Raw genomic sequence first — 18,383 nt, 5'->3', positions numbered from 1 at the left:
TTGCTCTTACTTCTTCTCTTATGATCTACCATCCTAACTGTTCTTTCAGTTCTGGAGATAAACTCCTACTTGACATACCCTCTTTTAAATAAATTAGATTAGGTGTCTGCCATTCATCTGTATTTTATATTGAGGGTTCCTGCTTATAGAGCTCTTTACCTTTCAAATTACAATGCATAGAGTCTATGTCACAGTTCAGAAACAGCTTAAGATGTACTTGTTTGCTCAAGCTTATTCTTTATCTTGATTGAAATATACATGTATTGGTATGGAAGTACAGCTCTGATTTTATTTTATTTGAAAATGTGATATGTTATTGTTTTAGTTTATCATTTGTTCTGTTTTAAATTTGTTTGTTTTGTTGATTTTATTACGTAAGTTTCTGTGGAGGGACATTTTCTAAAGAAACGTCCAAGTTGCGATTTGGAGGTCCTTGCAAAACGGTGAAATCCAGGGGCGGGGAAACCCGCATTTTTGAAAAAATATGGATGTCCATCTTTTGTTTTGAAAATATCGTCAGAGACGTCCAAATCCTTAAATTTGGATGTCCCTAGATTTGGAAGTCCCTAGACATGAACGTTTCTGACTTTCGGTGATTTTCAAAACCAAAGACATCCATTTCAAAAACATCCTAATGCAAGCCATTTGGATGTGGGAGGAGCCAGCATTTGTAGTGCACTGGTCCCCCTCACATGCCAGGACACCAACCGGGCACCCTAGGGGGCACTGCAGTGGACTACATAAAATGCTCCCAGGAACATAGCTCCCTTACCTTGTGTGCTGAACCCCCCAAAACCCACTATCCACAACTGTACACCACTACCATAGCCCTTACGGGTGAAGGGGGGCACCTAGATGTGGGTATAGTGGGTTTGTGGTGGATTTTGGAGGGCTCGCTCTTTCCTCCACAAATGTAACAGGTAGGGGGGGGGGTATGGGCCTGGGTCTACCTGTCTGAAGTGCACTGAAGTACCCACTAAAACTGCTCCTGGGACCTGCATGTGCTGTCATGGACCTGAATATGACATCTGGGTCTGTAATAGAGGCTGGCATGAAACGTTTTTAAAAATGTTTTTTGAGGGTGGGAGGGGGTTAGTGACCACTGGGGGAGTAACGGGAGGTCATCCCCGATTCCCTCCGGTGGTCATCTGGTCATTTTGGGCATCTTTTTGTGCCTTATTCATAATAAAAACATGTCTAGGTGAAAATGTCCAAGTGTTAGCCACGCCCAAGTCCCACCTTCACTATGCCTCCGGCACGCCCCCTTGAAATTTGGACGTCCTTGCAACGGACTGCAGTTGGAGATGTCCAAAATTGGGTTTCGATTATACCGATTTGGACATCTCTGGGAGAAGGACGTCCATGTTCCGATTTATGTCGAAAGATGGGCATCCTTCTCTTTCCAAAATGAACCCAATTGTAATCCACCTAGATTGGTAGGATAGAGTGGGTAATAATTGTTTTTAATAAATAAATAAATAAAATGACATTTAGGGGCCCTTTTACTAAGCCACGTAAGCATCTATGCACACCCTATCCTGCTTATTTTCGAAAGAGAAAAACGCCTATAGTGCGACCTAAATCGGGAGACAGATGTTTATCTCACAAAAACGATTAAATCAGTATAATGGAAACAAAACTTTAAGTGCATCCGTTTCGCTCGTACGCTCATATACAAACGCCCAAATAAGGGGCGTGTCGGGGGCGTGTTAAGGGTGGTGTTACGAGGTGGGCGTCTACAACGTATAATGGATAGCGAAATGATTTAGGGTGGGCGCGAACATGGGCGTCATTGCTTAGACCCGAAATAAAAGCGACCAGAGCAAGGGGGGAATCGTCTTTAGACCCATTAGTGATTGTGTGGAGTTGGAGATTGGCGTGATCGGTGTTGGGAGAGCTGAATTGGTGGTTGCAGAGAAAGCTGATTGTGTGGAGTACCTGTAACGTTCGTCTGTCTGTCCTGGTCGGAACGTTGTCACCCTCACCTGCCTCTTTTGTGTCTTACCTTTTGACCTTTCCCTACTACTCCTCCTTGCTCTATCGGTCCCTTCCCCCTATCCCTCTCCATTCACTGTTCCCACGTGTATATTGTATTGCCTGACTTCCCTTTGTCTCTGTGTTCCCTGTACTGTTTGGGGAGTGACTGGCCAGAGGGTGTGTTCGGAGTGAGATTCTGTGTGCTGCTGTTGTTTCAGTACTACTACTAATACTTGCACTGGTGGGGAAATGGATGCACTAAATTCACTGGCGGCTTCCATGTTAGAGGAAGAGGCCACACACCGCAGGAGGTATTCACGGCCCCGAGTGTTCAGGCCCCGCACCACCTTCCTACAACTCACTGACCAGCAGTGTCTGACAAGGTTCAGGTTTGATAAGGTGACCATTGTGCAGCTTTGTGAGCAGCTGAAACCCCTCCTTCAGCCCCAGACCCATAGGAATAACCCCATCCCTGTCCACCTCAAAATCACTGCCTCTCTCTCTGTCCTGGCCACTGGGAGTTTTCAATCCGTATTAGCTGCTAACACAGGGCTCACCCAGGCTTCTATTTCACACTGTCTCACCCAGTTCCTGGATGCCTTTCTAACTCACACCTCTCACTACATCACTTTCCCCACCACCCCCCAGGCCCTGCACAAAAACATGGCCGCCTTCTATGCTGTTGCTAGATTCCCCTCGGTCATAGGTGTGATTGACTGCACACACGTCCCACTCAGACCCCCCCGGTCACACGAAGCCACCTACAGAAACAGGAAGGCATTTCATTCGATGAACATGCAAGTTGTGTGTGATGCCCAGGGGGAGATATTAGACGTGTGTGCCAGGTACCCCAGTTCCACCCACGATGCCTACATCCTACAGCACTCGGGCATCTTCCGCAGGTTTGAGCGAGGGGAGTTCACCGGTGGATGGCTACTAGGTAAGTGCAACATGGATGTACCCATACTATATCTCCTCCACTGGGCAACCCTCCGCCCTGCCTTCCTCCACCTCACTCCACAACCCACTATCCTAATCCCCCCTCCCCCCCCGTACCTGCTCCAAGCAATACACACTCATCTATCTCATTCTGCTTCTCTCCAAAGGTGACCGAGGCTACCCGCAGAGGACATGGCTCATGACCCCCGTGGTGCATCCACAACTAGGGGCAGAAGAAACCTACAACAGGAGGCATCAGAGCACCCGGGGGATCATTGAGCGGACCTTTGGCTTCTTGAAAAACTGGTTCCGCTGTCTGGATTGGTCTGGAGGAGAGCTGCTCTACAGTCCAGAAAAGGTGGCCAAGATCTTTGTGGCGTGCTGCATGCTGCACAATTTGGCCCAGCGCAGAGGACAGGCCCTCCCAGAGGAGCCACAGCCACCAGAGGAGGCCCCAGATGAGCAGGAAGAGGAGCCCCCTCCACCCCCAGCCCACAGAGCAGAGCTCACTGCTTACCAGCTTGGCCTCAGAGCCAGACAAAGACTCATAGAAACAAGTTTTGTATGAAAGTAAGTGCACATTTATTTGTAATACTCACATAAGAGTTACCATCACATCACACCCACCACCACCACCACCACCACCCACCAACCCTCACCCTCCAGTATGTGCCATCACTTTCCCCGCCCCCTCCTCCGTCCCCTCTTACCCCTCCCATGGACTTCCTTTGCAGCTGGTGCTGCAGGGGAAGTCTGTTCAGACTCCTCCGATGGGCTACTCCCACTGTCCTCCTCCGTATCCACACAGCAGCCTGCGGCTTCGGCTGCGCTGTGGAAATCCGGCCACCTTGTTGGCTGTAGCCTGGCCACAGGACCCAGAATGAGAGCTGGTTTGGTGGGTGCTGCACTAGTGGCTGCAGAGGCGCCCGATCTCAAGGCCCACCTCTTAGCTGGTGGTGGTTGCTGCCCACTGGAGGAGGAAGTGGATGGCAGGTCTTGCTGCACCACCACTGGTGGAGTAGGTGCTGTGACCTGAGGGCACAGGCCTTCAATGCTGTGCTGCAGCTGTTGCAGTTGCTGGAGCACCTCATGGAGGGCTTGGCGCTGTGCCTGGAGCAGTTCCTGGTGGGCTTGGCGCTGCGCCTGGAGCAGTTCCTGGTGGGCTTGGCGTTGCGCCTGCAGTGCTTCCTGCTGCAGCTCTAATTTTTGCTGCTGGTACTCCTCCAAGCCCACATTGTGCCGCAGCAAATCAGTGGCCAGCCGCAGGACTTGCCACCTTTGGCTGGAGGGCCTCTGGTGAGGAGCTGTCCCCCTATATGCATCCTCCGCATCAGAAAACTCAACCAATGGTGGAGGGTGCCGCCTCTGCCGGTGGTGCTGGTGGAGGTTGGGCCTCTAGTGCTGGTTCTGCTGCTGCAGGTGGTGGAGGTAGAGGCTGCACTGGTGCAGGTGGTGATGTTAGAGGCTGCAATGGTGCAGGTGGTGGTGGTGGTGGTGGTGGTAGAGGCTGGACTGCTGCTGCAGGCGGTGGAGGTTGAGGCTGTCCTGCTGGTGTAGGCCTTTGTTGTGATTGGAGGCCACTAGGGCCAGCCTCATCAGAGTCATCACCTGTATAGCACAAGGGTGAGAAAGTGTGTTGGTGAAAATAACCCACTTTTGTCTTTCAGCATTCATCTACATAGCCCCACACTTGATGACACTGCAAAGAGATGGTGAGGAGGATTGGGTTTGAGACCCATGTGAACGACAGCCCCACAGGCAGCTGGGTACAGCTGGTGGACGGACAGCCAAGACAAGGACACTGCTCATAACTTTGTGGACCCGGACAAGCTGTTTGTTGTATATTAGTTAAAGTGAAGGACATTTGAGCGTGTCTTGTGTTACTACTGACTTGGTACACTGCCTAGAACTGCTTTATGACCCCGATTACAGGCTCCTTAAGTTGCATGCATGTGGCCCACACTAACTAGAGCACAAAGGTGACAGAAGGAAATAGGCACAGTTTGGTGATGATGGGAAAATAGGAGGGAGTAGGGACGGAAGAGGCCCAAAGTTGTGCCACAGAGTAGAGTAGTAACCTACACACACCCATAGGATAGGAGCCAAGTGTAAAGTATTATTGGGGGTGCTAAGCCCAGTGCAAATAAGCCCTCCTTGGACACCTACAGTGGTGGAAATAAGTATTTGATCCCTTGCTGATTTTGTAAGTTTGCCCACTGACAAAGACATGAGCAGCCCATAATTGAAGGGTAGGTTATTGGTAACAGTGAGAGATAGCACATCACAAATTAAATCCGGAAAATCATATTGTGGAAAGTATATGAATTTATTTGCATTCTGCAGAGGGAAATAAGTATTTGATCCCCCACCAACCAGTAAGAGATCTGGCCCCTACAGACCAGGTAGATGCTCCAAATCAACTCGTTACCTGCATGACAGACAGCTGTCGGCAATGGTCACCTGTATGAAAGACACCTGTCCACAGACTCAGTGAATCAGTCAGACTCTAACCTCTACAAAATGGCCAAGAGCAAGGAGCTGTCTAAGGATGTCAGGGACAAGATCATACACCTGCACAAGGCTGGAATGGGCTACAAAACCATCAGTAAGACGCTGGGCGAGAAGGAGACAACTGTTGGTGCCATAGTAAGAAAATGGAAGAAGTACAAAATGACTGTCAATCGACAAAGATCTGGGGCTCCACGCAAAATCTCACCTCGTGGGGTATCCTTGATCATGAGGAAGGTTAGAAATCAGCCTACAACTACAAGGGGGGAACTTGTCAATGATCTCAAGGCAGCTGGGACCACTGTCACCACGAAAACCATTGGTAACACATTACGACATAACGGATTGCAATCCTGCAGTGCCCGCAAGGTCCCCCTGCTCCGGAAGGCACATGTGACAGCCCGTCTGAAGTTTGCCAGTGAACACCTGGATGATGCCGAGAGTGATTGGGAGAAGGTGCTGTGGTCAGATGAGACAAAAATTGAGCTCTTTGGCATGAACTCAACTCGCCGTGTTTGGAGGAAGAGAAATGCTGCCTATGACCCAAAGAACACCGTCCCCACTGTCAAGCATGGAGGTGGAAATGTTATGTTTTGGGGGTGTTTCTCTGCTAAGGGCACAGGACTACTTCACCGCATCAATGGGAGAATGGATGGGGCCATGTACCGTACAATTCTGAGTGACAACCTCCTTCCCTCCGCCAGGGCCTTAAAAATGGGTCGTGGCTGGGTCTTCCAGCACGACAATGACCCAAAACATACAGCCAAGGCAACAAAGGAGTGGCTCAGGAAGAAGCACATTAGGGTCATGGAGTGGCCTAGCCAGTCACCAGACCTTAATCCCATTGAAAACTTATGGAGGGAGCTGAAGCTGCGAGTTGCCAAGCGACAGCCCAGAACTCTTAATGATTTAGAGATGATCTGCAAAGAGGAGTGGACCAAAATTCCTCCTGACATGTGTGCAAACCTCATCATCAACTACAGAAGACGTCTGACCGCTGTGCTTGCCAACAAGGGTTTTGCCACCAAGTATTAGGTCTTGTTTGCCAGAGGGATTAAATACTTATTTCCCTCTGCAGAATGCAAATAAATTCATATACTTTCCACAATGTGATTTTCCGGATTTAATTTGTGATGTGCTATCTCTCACTGTTACTAATAACCTACCCTTCAATTATGGGCTGCTCATGTCTTTGTCAGTGGGCAAACTTACAAAATCAGCAAGGGATCAAATACTTATTTCCACCACTGTACATGATATTTCCTCAATATTGGGGGTGCTCAAATACCCACTGAGTCTGCTCCTATGACACACATTAATACTACCACTACTCAGACACCTTACACTGTAATTAAGCTGCACACACAGGACAAGTAAGAGGGAAGCCAATGACTACGGTAGTAATAGAGAGTAAGGTACAGAGCAAGTGAGTAGGGGGTAGGAGCTGAGACACCATCATAAAGGTGGGCGTTTATTCCACATACTCCTCCCTCACCTCCCTCCTCCCCCTGGCCCCAACTTGTATAACACAGTGTAGTGCAGCACAACAGATATCCCAACATCATAATGGACAACCTACCTGAGCCCTCAGGCTGGGCCGAGGTGTCAAGGGACCCGATCCCGTGGATGCCCTCCTGGGGTAGCAGGGCGTGGACCATCAGCTCCATGGGGGTGAGGTTGGCTGTGTCATGTGCTGCGGGATTGGCCCCAGCCTTCCTCCTCACATCCCTTCTCAGCTTGTGCCACTTGCGCTTACAGTCCTCCACGTCCCTTGCACAGGAAGACCGCATTCACGCTGTCACGGACCGCCTCCCATTCCCGCTGCTTGGTGGTTGAAGCCAGTCTCTGCCTTGTGGGAGCAAACAGGTTGGTGTGCCGTTGCTGGATCTCCTGCACCAGGAGCTCCACCTCGGCATCTGAGAAATTACCCTTCCGGGTTGGGGGCTGGCGTGGCGGCATTGTACCAATGGGGTTTCGAAAATAAGGAGTGGGCGTTTATATCGTCGCCAGGAACGCCCATTTTGGACGGGGGATAGGCGTGTCTGATATGGGCGCTGTAATTTCGATTATACACATAATTCCTAAACGTGCCCAGCTGAGATAGCAATTTGGAGCTCCTGATTTCGATTATGGGTAGATAACTATGGGCGTCCCCACTTGCCTTCCCCTTCTTGATTGCCATTTAAACCGCCATTTTATGCGCTGGGACTTCTGATTCACGTGAGTTCTCACGCGTTACCCACATTTATATAAAGGTTTGTGTTTGGCAAGGTATGCTTTGGGACACCTGTGTATTTTGGGGGGGGGGGGGTTGTTATTTGTGGTTGCCCTCAGCCCACAACTCTTCCGTATCCATCCTCTTCCTGTCTCCCATTCTCTCTGCCTGGTTGTAGCAGGCAGTCTGTGGGAGCTAAGAAATTGCTACAATTGCTCCAAATCAAGCACCCCTCCCTCGGTAAGGGTCATTCACTGAGGCAGATGTCCAGCTAATGTTCCAGAAGATAGAAGGCGCACTACACATTCTTGAAACAGACGTTCATGGTAAGCTCTTATTTCTCTGCCACCTCTTCTGTTTCTGCTCATTATCAAGGAGTGTGCATTCACTGTATTTAGTCTGCAGTCATGTCTTAGCTTTCTTTTCAGCAGGTTCCTGTGCACTGGTTGGAGGCCATCAGCCCCGTACTGTGTGGTTCTGCCAGGTCCTCAATGCTGTGGGCCAGCTGTTGCAGCTGCTGTATTGGTTCCCGGTAGGTTAAGTCCTTTGTTTGTGTGCTGAACCCCAGTCCCCATTTATGAAATGGCCACCCATTCTCACTTTTGATAGGCGAGGGAGGGGGAACTATATAGGCAAATCATGTTTTTAGCACAGTATTGAACACAGTCCTACAATCCTCCATAGTTCTGGAACAACAACATTTCTAACATGTAGGCTGCAAACTAGTTTCAAGGTGGCCACAGGTACTGCCTACTGAGCCCTTAAGACATGGTGAGGGAGAGAGTTTGTGGTTACAGGTCCAAACCCAAATTACCTGCAGGTAGCTACAACCTGATGGCTGCCTCACCATCCTTGTAATCACAAGGTTGCCGGTTCAATTCCCACTCCTGCCCCTTGTGATCTAGAGCAAGCCACTTAACCCTCCATTGCCTCAGGTACAAACTTACAGTCCTCCTGGGACAGGGAAAGACCTGGAATGTAGGTCACCTTGACCTCCTACTTAAAAAAGGTGTGAGCAAACACCAAATAATGAACACCATATTTATTTGTGCCCTTCTGCAACTCTTGTATTATATTGCAACTGTGATGCAGTAAGCCTCCATCTACTGGTTTTCCCATTGGTTTCCCTTTTCTCCTCACCACTATATGCCATTGCAGATGCATAGAATGTGAAAAGATGAGGCAGCTGTTTGTAGGTCCTTGGTGGGCCCCCCCCCCCCCCCCCCACCAATTTGGTATGGTTGTGGGTAAGGGTGTCTGGTGATCACACTGAGGAAACATCATGTATGTGCTACCTAGGGTTATGTGCAAGAGTGTACTTGGCAGATCACAAGTGCTAGACAACAAATCTATTATTAATGCCACTCTGTGCTGTGAGGCTGTATGGTAAGGGGGAGAGAGAGAGGCAGGATGGCCATTTGTGTCCCTCAACAGTAAATAGCTATCCAGCCTCCGCGGCCCACCCCCCTGCACATAGGGCCATGGAGGTTGCAATGAACAGGTGGCCTTCTGTATGGGCACCATTATCACAGAAATGCATCAGCTTTCTCATTCACACTTCACATTTCATGCAATGCATATTGCTGCCTCCTCTCACATCAACAGCACCATGTGGTTATATGTAATGCACAACGCACACACTGTTAGTTAAAATGTGAAAAATATTATTTATGTACGAACCCCAAACATATTCCCCCCACACCCACCCCTACAAATTCCCCCCCCCCACACAAAAATTCCTCAACACCCCTACATATCCAACCAACCCCCCCTCCAACATTTCCTCCCCCCCAACATACAAACACCCCATCCACCCAACAACCCCCCCAAAATACAAACTGTCACCCCCTCCCCTCCCCCTCCCCCCCATCTAGGACGGGTGGCCACGGCCTCTAATCAAGGCCCTCTGTAGCAGGGTAATGAGCAGCAGCAGGACCACCCTAAGTGGGCCCTGCAGCTGCTCATTACCCTGCCTTATGATTCGTAGCTCCTGCAGCACCTGGTTCTGGCCATCTACCAGGTGCTGCAGGAGGCGCACAACAGCCGCAGGGCCAAGGGCTGGAGGTGGCCCAGGGGACCCAGATGATGGCCCAGGGGATGGAGGTGGCCTAGGCGATGGAGCTGCCTGAGGCGATGGAGATGGCCGAGGGGAGGGAGATGGCTAAGACGGAGCTGCAGGTGGGGAGGGGTCCTCCAGAATGTCCTCATCAATGATGAGGACCCCCTCCTCCTCCTCCTGGTGGGCCTCCTGGCCTGGCTCCTCCTCCTCCGAGTCCTCCTCCAGGTGCCCCTCCTGGCCTGGCTCCTCCTCCGAGTCCTCCTCCTGGCCTGGCTCCTCTTCCTGCAGGTGGCCCTCCTCATCAGCCTGCTCCTCCTGCTGGTGCTGGAGCCCTGTGTATGTAAACAGAGTATGGATGAGATGAGCACATGCAATATGGCTTGCATAGTGCAGTAGCTGGGTGGCCTGAGCCAGGGGATGGGGGAAGGTGTGAGGAGGCGTGGCCTATACCCATGGGGGACTGAGATGCATCAGATGACATGACAGGGAATCCTGGAAGCTGCACTGACACAAAACAAACAGGACATGTTGGCAGACCACACTTATTGGTGACCAGCATGTTTGCATTGTGAGATGCGACGAGGGTTTGGTGACCTGTTTTTGTTGTTTTTAAGGGGGGGGGGGCGGTGGGAAGGGTGTTTAGCACATTACTTTTATGTGAGGGAGGCCATGACATCCAGTAAAAGTAGGGCCTCAGGCAGGTCTACCAGGACACACTATCCACCCACCCCAGAAAGGGGGAGAGTAAAGTGAGGCATGTCATCTCATTCATCTGGGGGGGGGGGGGGGGGGGGGGATGGTCATTGGAAGTTGCAGCCACAGTCATGGGAGGGCACCTGCAACCTGCATCCTTGATCTGGGACCAATAAATATGTTATTACTTATTAGTTGGCTATTAGCCACATATTGTACAGGACATTTGCATTAATCAATAAATATATTTACAAATCAGTACAGGTGTCCTGTTTTTGAATACTTACGGCGAGCCCTGAGGTGCCGTCACACTGCCCGGATGAGCTCGGGCCTCTCCCGCCTCGAGGTCCTGGTGAACGCCGAAGCGTCTGTAAGATATAAGTTTGTAGAGCAGGAGTCAGGGGATAGACCTTCTTGCCCTCTGCACACACATTCATTTGTTATTCAAATAGCAGAGAGAGGGTCAACACTGTTGGGGGGGGGGGGTGATCACCTCCATTGGTCCAGATTCATAGTAGCCATCTTTTTAAAAATTTTGGGGGTGCTACCCCCAGTGGATATCACCCCTCCCTGGATACATACAAGGCATTTATTCTATATTGGGGGTGCTCAAGCACCCACAGCAGCTACTGAGTTGGCTCCTATGCAGATGATGCCATAGAGGTGGCCATGAGGCCAGAAAGTACCGTTTGTATGCATTATAATTTATGCTTGTAAAACTACTTTATATGTGTTATCATTACCCTGTTATCAAGTTTTCTATATGTTTAATTAGTATAATGTTTCCACTATTCCGATGTGTTGTAAGCCACATAGAGCCTGCAAAGAGGGGTGAGAAAATGTGGGGTTCACAGGCAAGAAATAATTAAATAACGAAATACATTATTGTAGGGATGTGGGAATGGTCGTCCTTTCAAGAACATACATTTTATTAGTGATTGTGTATGTACCCATAGTACTCATTATCCTTGCATGCACACTCCAGTTACTGGTTACATTGATGACGGAGCTGTTATATGTGTAGGTACAGGAGGGAGGGGTGTAGGCCAAACACTTACCTTTCAAGCCTGTCTCTAATGCGGGACCAGGCTCTCATAGCCTGGAGCCTGGGGGGCAGGTGGTGGTGGCTGATAAATAGCCGAAGGCGGTGCCTTAGGCATAGCATAGGCTTTCCTCGTGCCCGAAATTAGGCTCACGTCGGTGCGCCATTTTTTCAGGTGTTGGAAAACAAGTGCCTTATATAGACGTCCTTGCGTGACGGACGTCGTTTCGTGCACAGCTCCATATATGCATGACCATCCCATATATGGCCCTATCAGCACGTGGACGCCGTCGTAAGCATAGACGTCTTTGACATGCATGCCTGGTTGTTATGCGTGCGGAACTTGCCTTATATAGATGAGTATGAAGCACCAGACCCTTTTCAAATATACACAATATGCAAATAGCTGCATGCAGTTCCGGACATCCAGAAAGGGCACATATGAGGAATATTCGGTGGAGCAGCATGATACATAGTAACATAGTTACATAGTAGATGACAGCAGAAAAAGACCTGCACGGTCCATCCAGTCTGCCCAACAAGATAAACTCATATGTGCTAGTTTTTTGTGTATACCTTACCTTGATTTGTACCTGTCTTTTTCAGGGCACAGACCGTATAAGTCCGCCCAGTACTATCCCGCCTCCCACCACCGGCTCTGGCACAGACCGTATAAGTCTACCCAGCACTATCCCCGCCTCCCAACCACCAGCCCTGGCACAGACCGTATAAGTCTGCCAGCACTAGCCCCGCCTCCCAACCGTCTCTGCCACCCATTCAAGGCTAAGCTCCTGAGGATCCCTTCCTTCTGAACAGGATTCCTTTATGTTTATCCCATGCATGTTAGAATTCCGTTACCGTTTTCCTCTCCACCACCTCCTGTGGGAGGGCATTCCAAGCCTTTCTGTAGTTGACGCGTATAAACGTTCCTCATATTTTCCCGTACCTGGATGTCCAGAACAGCATGTACTGTACTTGCGGTACACCTATGTACATTCTTTTATACACTTTCTGATTTGGGCGTTTGCACCTGCGATAATCGAACGTGTTAGGGCACCCAATTTAGTCACGCTTATGCGCTCCTCATTTGGTGGTTTTGCTACAGGGATAATCGATTATGGAAAAACGCCCATACTATTTTCCGATTATACATGCCTGATTTTTGACGCTTTCGTAAGGACATCCTAATGCGTACTTGGACGACCTTTCGATTATGCCCCTCCACGTGTGCCAAAATGGAGTTACCATCTAGCTACCGCGTAGCTCTTGCAGTAATTTCATTTTTGGCGCACATACGATACGTGTGCCTGAAAAATAATTTTTATTTTCTGATGCGCATATTGGGATGCACCAAATGGCATTTGACGCATGTAGGTCATTACTGCCCAGTTACAGCATGAGACTTTACTGCTAGGTCAATGGCTGGCAGTAAGGTCTCAGACCCAAAATGGACACGTGGCAATTTTTATTTTAACAGACATCCATTTTCAGCAAAACTTTTAAAAAGACATTTTTTGCAAGTGCGCTGAAAAATGATTTTGTGCACGCCCAAAACACGTCTACACTACCGCAGGCCATTTATCAGCGCACCTTAGTAAAAGACCCCTTACATTTATATGGCTAGTGGGAGCTATTTGGGATCTATTATATAAAGAAAAGTAGGCAACCACTTTCTTTTGTAGAATACTATCAAAGCAGTGCCAATATCCCCCAGATTCTATATAGGGTGACCGAAATTGAACACGCAAATGTGGTCATATTCTGGATTTGTGCATGCAATTTAATTATTTAATAAACCAATCAGTGTAGAAAATTGCCACTTAACAAGCAATTATTGATGCTAGTTGGCATTAATTAGAATTTACATGTACTACTCGCTAGGCATATTCTTTAAAGTGGTGTGCAAAAATTCTAATGTGTGTTGCCAAAAAGGAGGCATGGAATGGACGGACCGTAGAAGTTCCAAAAATCTATGTGCATGGTTATAGAATACATCTGCTCCACACCTAACTTAGGTGCCGGTATTTACAACAGCTAGAGTTAGGCGCAGGCACCTAGGCGTATTCTATAAACCAGCTAGGCATATTCTATAAACCGTGCCTAATCTAGGCACGGTTTACAGAATATGCCTAGGTGGAAATATTTTTGTTTCCGATTTTTCAGGTGCCATCTATAGAATCTAGTCGTATGTGTGTAAAATTCAGGCATGACCAATTACATCAGCACTTACCAATCTTTTGGAGACCACAACTCATAGGGAGTAGAGGACAATGATATCCTATATAGCACCCACCCTGGTTGTGACGCCAGTGCGGGTTTCCTGACTCTGTTTGGGGTTGTGAACCACAGTTTGGAAAGCTCTGACTTACACCAGCCATAGTACTGGTGTAAATGCTTGTGCCTAGGTTGGTAAAATATGTGAATAATTATTGTAGTCTGTAATTAATATGTGTAACCATGTGCCATGCCCACACTCCACCCCAGTGTATGCCCAGAAATGGAACTATGTTCCATTGCATTTAGGCTCCTTCTTATAGAATAGCATGTAGTTGGAGTATTGGCATTTATATGCATATGTGCACATATGCAAGAATATGTTGGTATTCTACTACTACTTAACACTTTTATAGCGCTACAAGGCATATGCAGCGCTGTACACCATACACATAAAGACAGTCCCTGCTCAAAGAGCTCACAAGCTCATTTACACATGTTCTTGATGCCTGCTTTATAGAATTATCCCCATAGTGCTGTAGGTCTAGTAGAGATGTGCTCCAATGGATCTGGACATCCAAAAGAGAAGGCAGAAAATAGTAACCTGGAAACTTGTTTAAGCAGGGGATGTTTAATTTTAAATGTTAAATAAGGTAATTTTAGGATTTTTTTTAAATGAAAAGTAAAGAAAGTAAAATTAATATAGTGAGAAAATAAAGTATAGTTGGATTGATACCATCAATAATATATACATATGGATATATACATATACATACATTTTTTATATTTTAGATGCTTTTCAAAAAACAGTTGAACGTTTTGGAAAACTGCATGTTGTGATTAACAATGCTGGTATAAACAATGAAAAAAACTGGGAAAAAACCATCGATGTTAATTTGGTAAGTATTTACATTTTAAACATATTAGTTCCCAAACAATGTAACTTTCAGCATAGTGTTAGAATGCAAGGAGAGAGTGAAAGAGGAGTACAAATGCAGTAGTGCATTATGCACTGGTAATTATTTTGCATAATTTTTAACCCAAAATGACAGGAAAAAAATGTGCCCCATTATCAATAGTGTGTACAATTGATCAACAGTGCACCCAACTGATCAATAGCATGAGCTTTTGGTTCATAGCATACACTATTTATCAGTAGTTTGCACAATTCATAACATTACATCCAAAGCAAAATAAATAAGCAAATAAATAAGCTGAATAAAATGAAAATCCTCTAAATAACACAGGAAGCTAAGACAAACTGTAGATCCCTACAAGACAAGGCCACCAGTCTGCAATCTTTTTAACCTTGCTTTTACTACATGAGACGTGGGGTAAGGAATAATATATTGTAGAGGAATATATTCGAGTTATTCCCCAAGTTTTCCACGTCATCACTGTGACCCCTGACGCAGGTGCTAGTCACCGAAACATGGCCCGTGTCGGGTCTTTTTGTCAAGGCTCATTCATTAAAGAACTGTGTTCCATTTTTAAAGGCCCGTGGTGCTGTTAGATTTTCACTTGCCACACATTAATTTTTTGTGTGGTTACTGCAAAATCCAAGAAACAGAAAAGTTACTAGGAGCCTTCAAAAGCGGGACAATTCCTTTAATTGTATGAATCTTGTACATCAATCTTTCATCATTGACCCGACAGGAGCCGTGTTTCGGCGCACAGCTCCTGCGAAAGGGATCATTCAATCTTTTGTTGTTTTGCATAAGAAAACCAGCTGAAAACTGAATGCACAACAACTGGGACCTTATCCGTGCACAATTAAAGTAAAATATTCCTTCTTAATCCCCGCACTGGAAGCAAAACGATCCTTCTTACCAGTGAAGAAGGAATATATTTGCTTTTATTGTGTGTGGACAAGGTCCCATTATTGTGCATTCAGATGGTTTCTTACACAAAACAACAAAACATTGAATGACCCCTGATGCATGGACTGTGCATCAAAACACAGCCCGTGCTGGGTCATTTATCAGAGATTGATGTACAAGAGTCATACAATTAAAGGACTTGTCCCACTTTTGAAAGCCTACTTCCTTTTCTGTTTCTTGGACTTTGTTCTGTACTTCTCATGCGGTAATCCTACTGCACCTTCGTAAAAGGGATTTTAAGTGGGTTTTTTTGTACCTGGGGCATTGGAGGGTTAAAGGCCTCTTTTACTATGGTGTGCTAGTGTTTTTAGCGCTTGGAGGAGAGGAAGCTTCTTGAAAATGGCTGCCGCAACCTCTCACGGTACAGCAAGACCAACATCTTAGGTCTGTGACCTTTAAATGGCAAAGGCAAGTCAGGATCAAATATCAGTATCATATCACATTCATATCATATGCCAAGAATGCACCTGTGTATCTTAGTAGAGAAGGGGAAGACATCTTCAGGTTGACATTAGCTAGTAGAATGTCATCAAGATTGTTGGTTTAATTATGTATTGACAATGACTGTTGCTATGCTGTAGGCACAATAATAATATGGCTCTGGCTGACTTCTTGGGCAGACTGGATGGATTGTGCAGGTCTTTATCAGCTGTCATTTACTATGAAGCTTATTTTCTAAGCATACAGATGTCTCAAAATGCCCAAATGAAGGACCATGTGTTTGAAATATCCAAATCTCGATTTTACAAAGGCAGAATAGGGATGTCTAGAACTGCAGTACATCCAAATAGCAAGGAGGTGTGTTGTGGATGTGTTTTGGGTGGGACTAGGGAGGGCCCAAAATCAGGACATCCAACAGTGGTTACCAAATGGAAAGAAACATCTAAGCCCCAAAAGAAGGACATCCTAATGTATTTATTTATTTAACACATTTATATCCAAACCAAGCAGTGAGGGTAAACAGTGTACATAAAAAGTGCACAAACAAACAAAAAAAAATGCACAAACAAAAAAGCAACACTGGGCCTTCAAGACTGAGACAATAGGAGTATTTTGTTGATAAGTGACCCGACACAGGCTGTGTTTCGGCGTAAAACAACGCTTGCCTCAGGGGTCAGCTTTTGTATGTGAATTGTTTAAAATGTATGTGTCCAAAGCCTCCGAAAACAGACGTAGATAAATCTGTAAAGTGAAACTTGCCTGTCGGAATGGACAGCCTTGATATAGAGAAACAAATCTCCTGTATTAGTAAACAGATTTATCTACGTCTGTTTTTGGAGGCTTTGGACACATACATTTTAAACAATTCACATCCAAACGCTGACCCCTGAGGCAGGCATTGTTTTACGCCAAAACACAGCCCGTGTCGGGTCACTTATCAATAAAATACTCCTATTGTCTCAGTCTTGAAGGCCCAGTGTTGCTTTTTTTGTTTGTACACGTTTATATCCCACATTTTCCAACTTAGTTGCAGGCTTAATGTGGCTTACAGAATACCGTAAAGGTAGGCTCCGGTTCAGTAATACAAATAACATAGTATAGTAGAAAGCATGTAAAAAACATAAGTATAAGCAATGAAGAAATAGAGAGGAGAGGGTAATAAAAGTCTAGTACGGTCCATATTTAGCTGTGTCGCAGGAAGTAAAAAGTTAACTTGGATCAGGGGGGTAGGCCTTCTTAAACAAGTTGGTTTTCAGTAGTTTCCTGAAGTTAAGATGGTTATGGATAGATCTCACGGTTTTGGGCAATGCGTTCCACAGTTGTGTGCTTCAGTGCTTCAATTTAGACTTGTTTCAGTCTGTCAAGGGTACAAAGAGTGCTCTGATTGAGCAACTGACCACTGGTAGGATTGAGGCATGACACCTCAATCCCCTAATGGTTGCTGTCCCCCTCCTCAGGCTCTATGACAACTTCTTAGCAAAGTAGGTAACGAGTCTGAGTAGCCTAGGAATTAGTAGAGTGGATGTTAAACCAAGGGACCCAGGTTCAAATCCCACTTTAAATTTTTTTCTCAGCCCTCCAGGAACTGAAAAATACCTACTGTACCTAAATATATAAGCCACTTGCAAGCCTGAAGGCTATTGAAGTGGTATACATTCAGGTACAGTGAATATTTTTCTGTTCATGAAAGGCTCATAACTACAAAATAAAAGCGTTAAAGAGGGATTTAGACCTTGGTCCCTTGGTTTAAATGCAATTATACTAACTGTTAGGCTACTCCTGTGCTCTGCGGGGATGTCTGTATGGCCATTATTCTATGAATGCTACCAAACTGATACCTTTGTTCCCTGTTTTTTTCACCATTCATATGTTGGACGTTCTAGTTTGCAAAATGGCTGTTCATGCTGGACGTCCTCCTTTTACTATTAACACTGAATTTCAGTGATGAGCTGCTTCAATAGCATCAAGTGTGACATTATTCCTTACAGTTATATAGCTGTTTGAACTACCGAGTATATATTATTTACAATCTGTTGGGAGTTGGCGTTTGCCATGACTCTCCCCATTGTTTATCAACTCCTGGATGCAGGACTAGTGGCCAAAACACAGCCCATGTCGAGTTTTGGATTTTAATAAATGTTGGAACTTTTAGAGCATCATCTTGTGATATTTTTGTCTCTTTCACTATCTTTGTGTGTCCTTTTTCTATTAACACTGAATTTCAGTGATGAGCTGCATCAATAGTTTCAAGTGCAACATTATTCCTCGCAGCTATATATATGTTTGAGTGACTGAGTGCGTATTATTTATAGTCTGTTGGGAGTCGGCATTTGCTGTGATTCTCCTTGTTGTTTATTTGAAACTCAGATATGAGATTGTTTTCTCCGCAGTTCGTCTGAATCACATGGGGTCATG

At 46.4% G+C, this 18,383-nt stretch overlaps 1 protein-coding gene across 1 annotated transcript in view; it reads left to right on the top strand.

Moving 5' to 3' along the window:
• The window catches only part of HPGD (15-hydroxyprostaglandin dehydrogenase), a 96,059-nt gene that overhangs the window by 20,868 nt on the left and 56,808 nt on the right, over nt 1-18,383 (top strand). The window contains exon 3 of the mRNA XM_030191531.1: nt 14,440-14,546. Within this exon, the coding sequence (XP_030047391.1) occupies nt 14,440-14,546 (107 nt within the window). The remainder of the gene's footprint in view (nt 1-14,439; nt 14,547-18,383) is intronic.

This window comes from Microcaecilia unicolor, chromosome 2 (assembly GCF_901765095.1).
Source record: "Microcaecilia unicolor chromosome 2, aMicUni1.1, whole genome shotgun sequence".
In the NCBI taxonomy this organism is placed as follows: Eukaryota; Metazoa; Chordata; class Amphibia; order Gymnophiona; family Siphonopidae; genus Microcaecilia; species Microcaecilia unicolor.
This window is presented reverse-complemented; position numbering and strand designations above follow the sequence as displayed.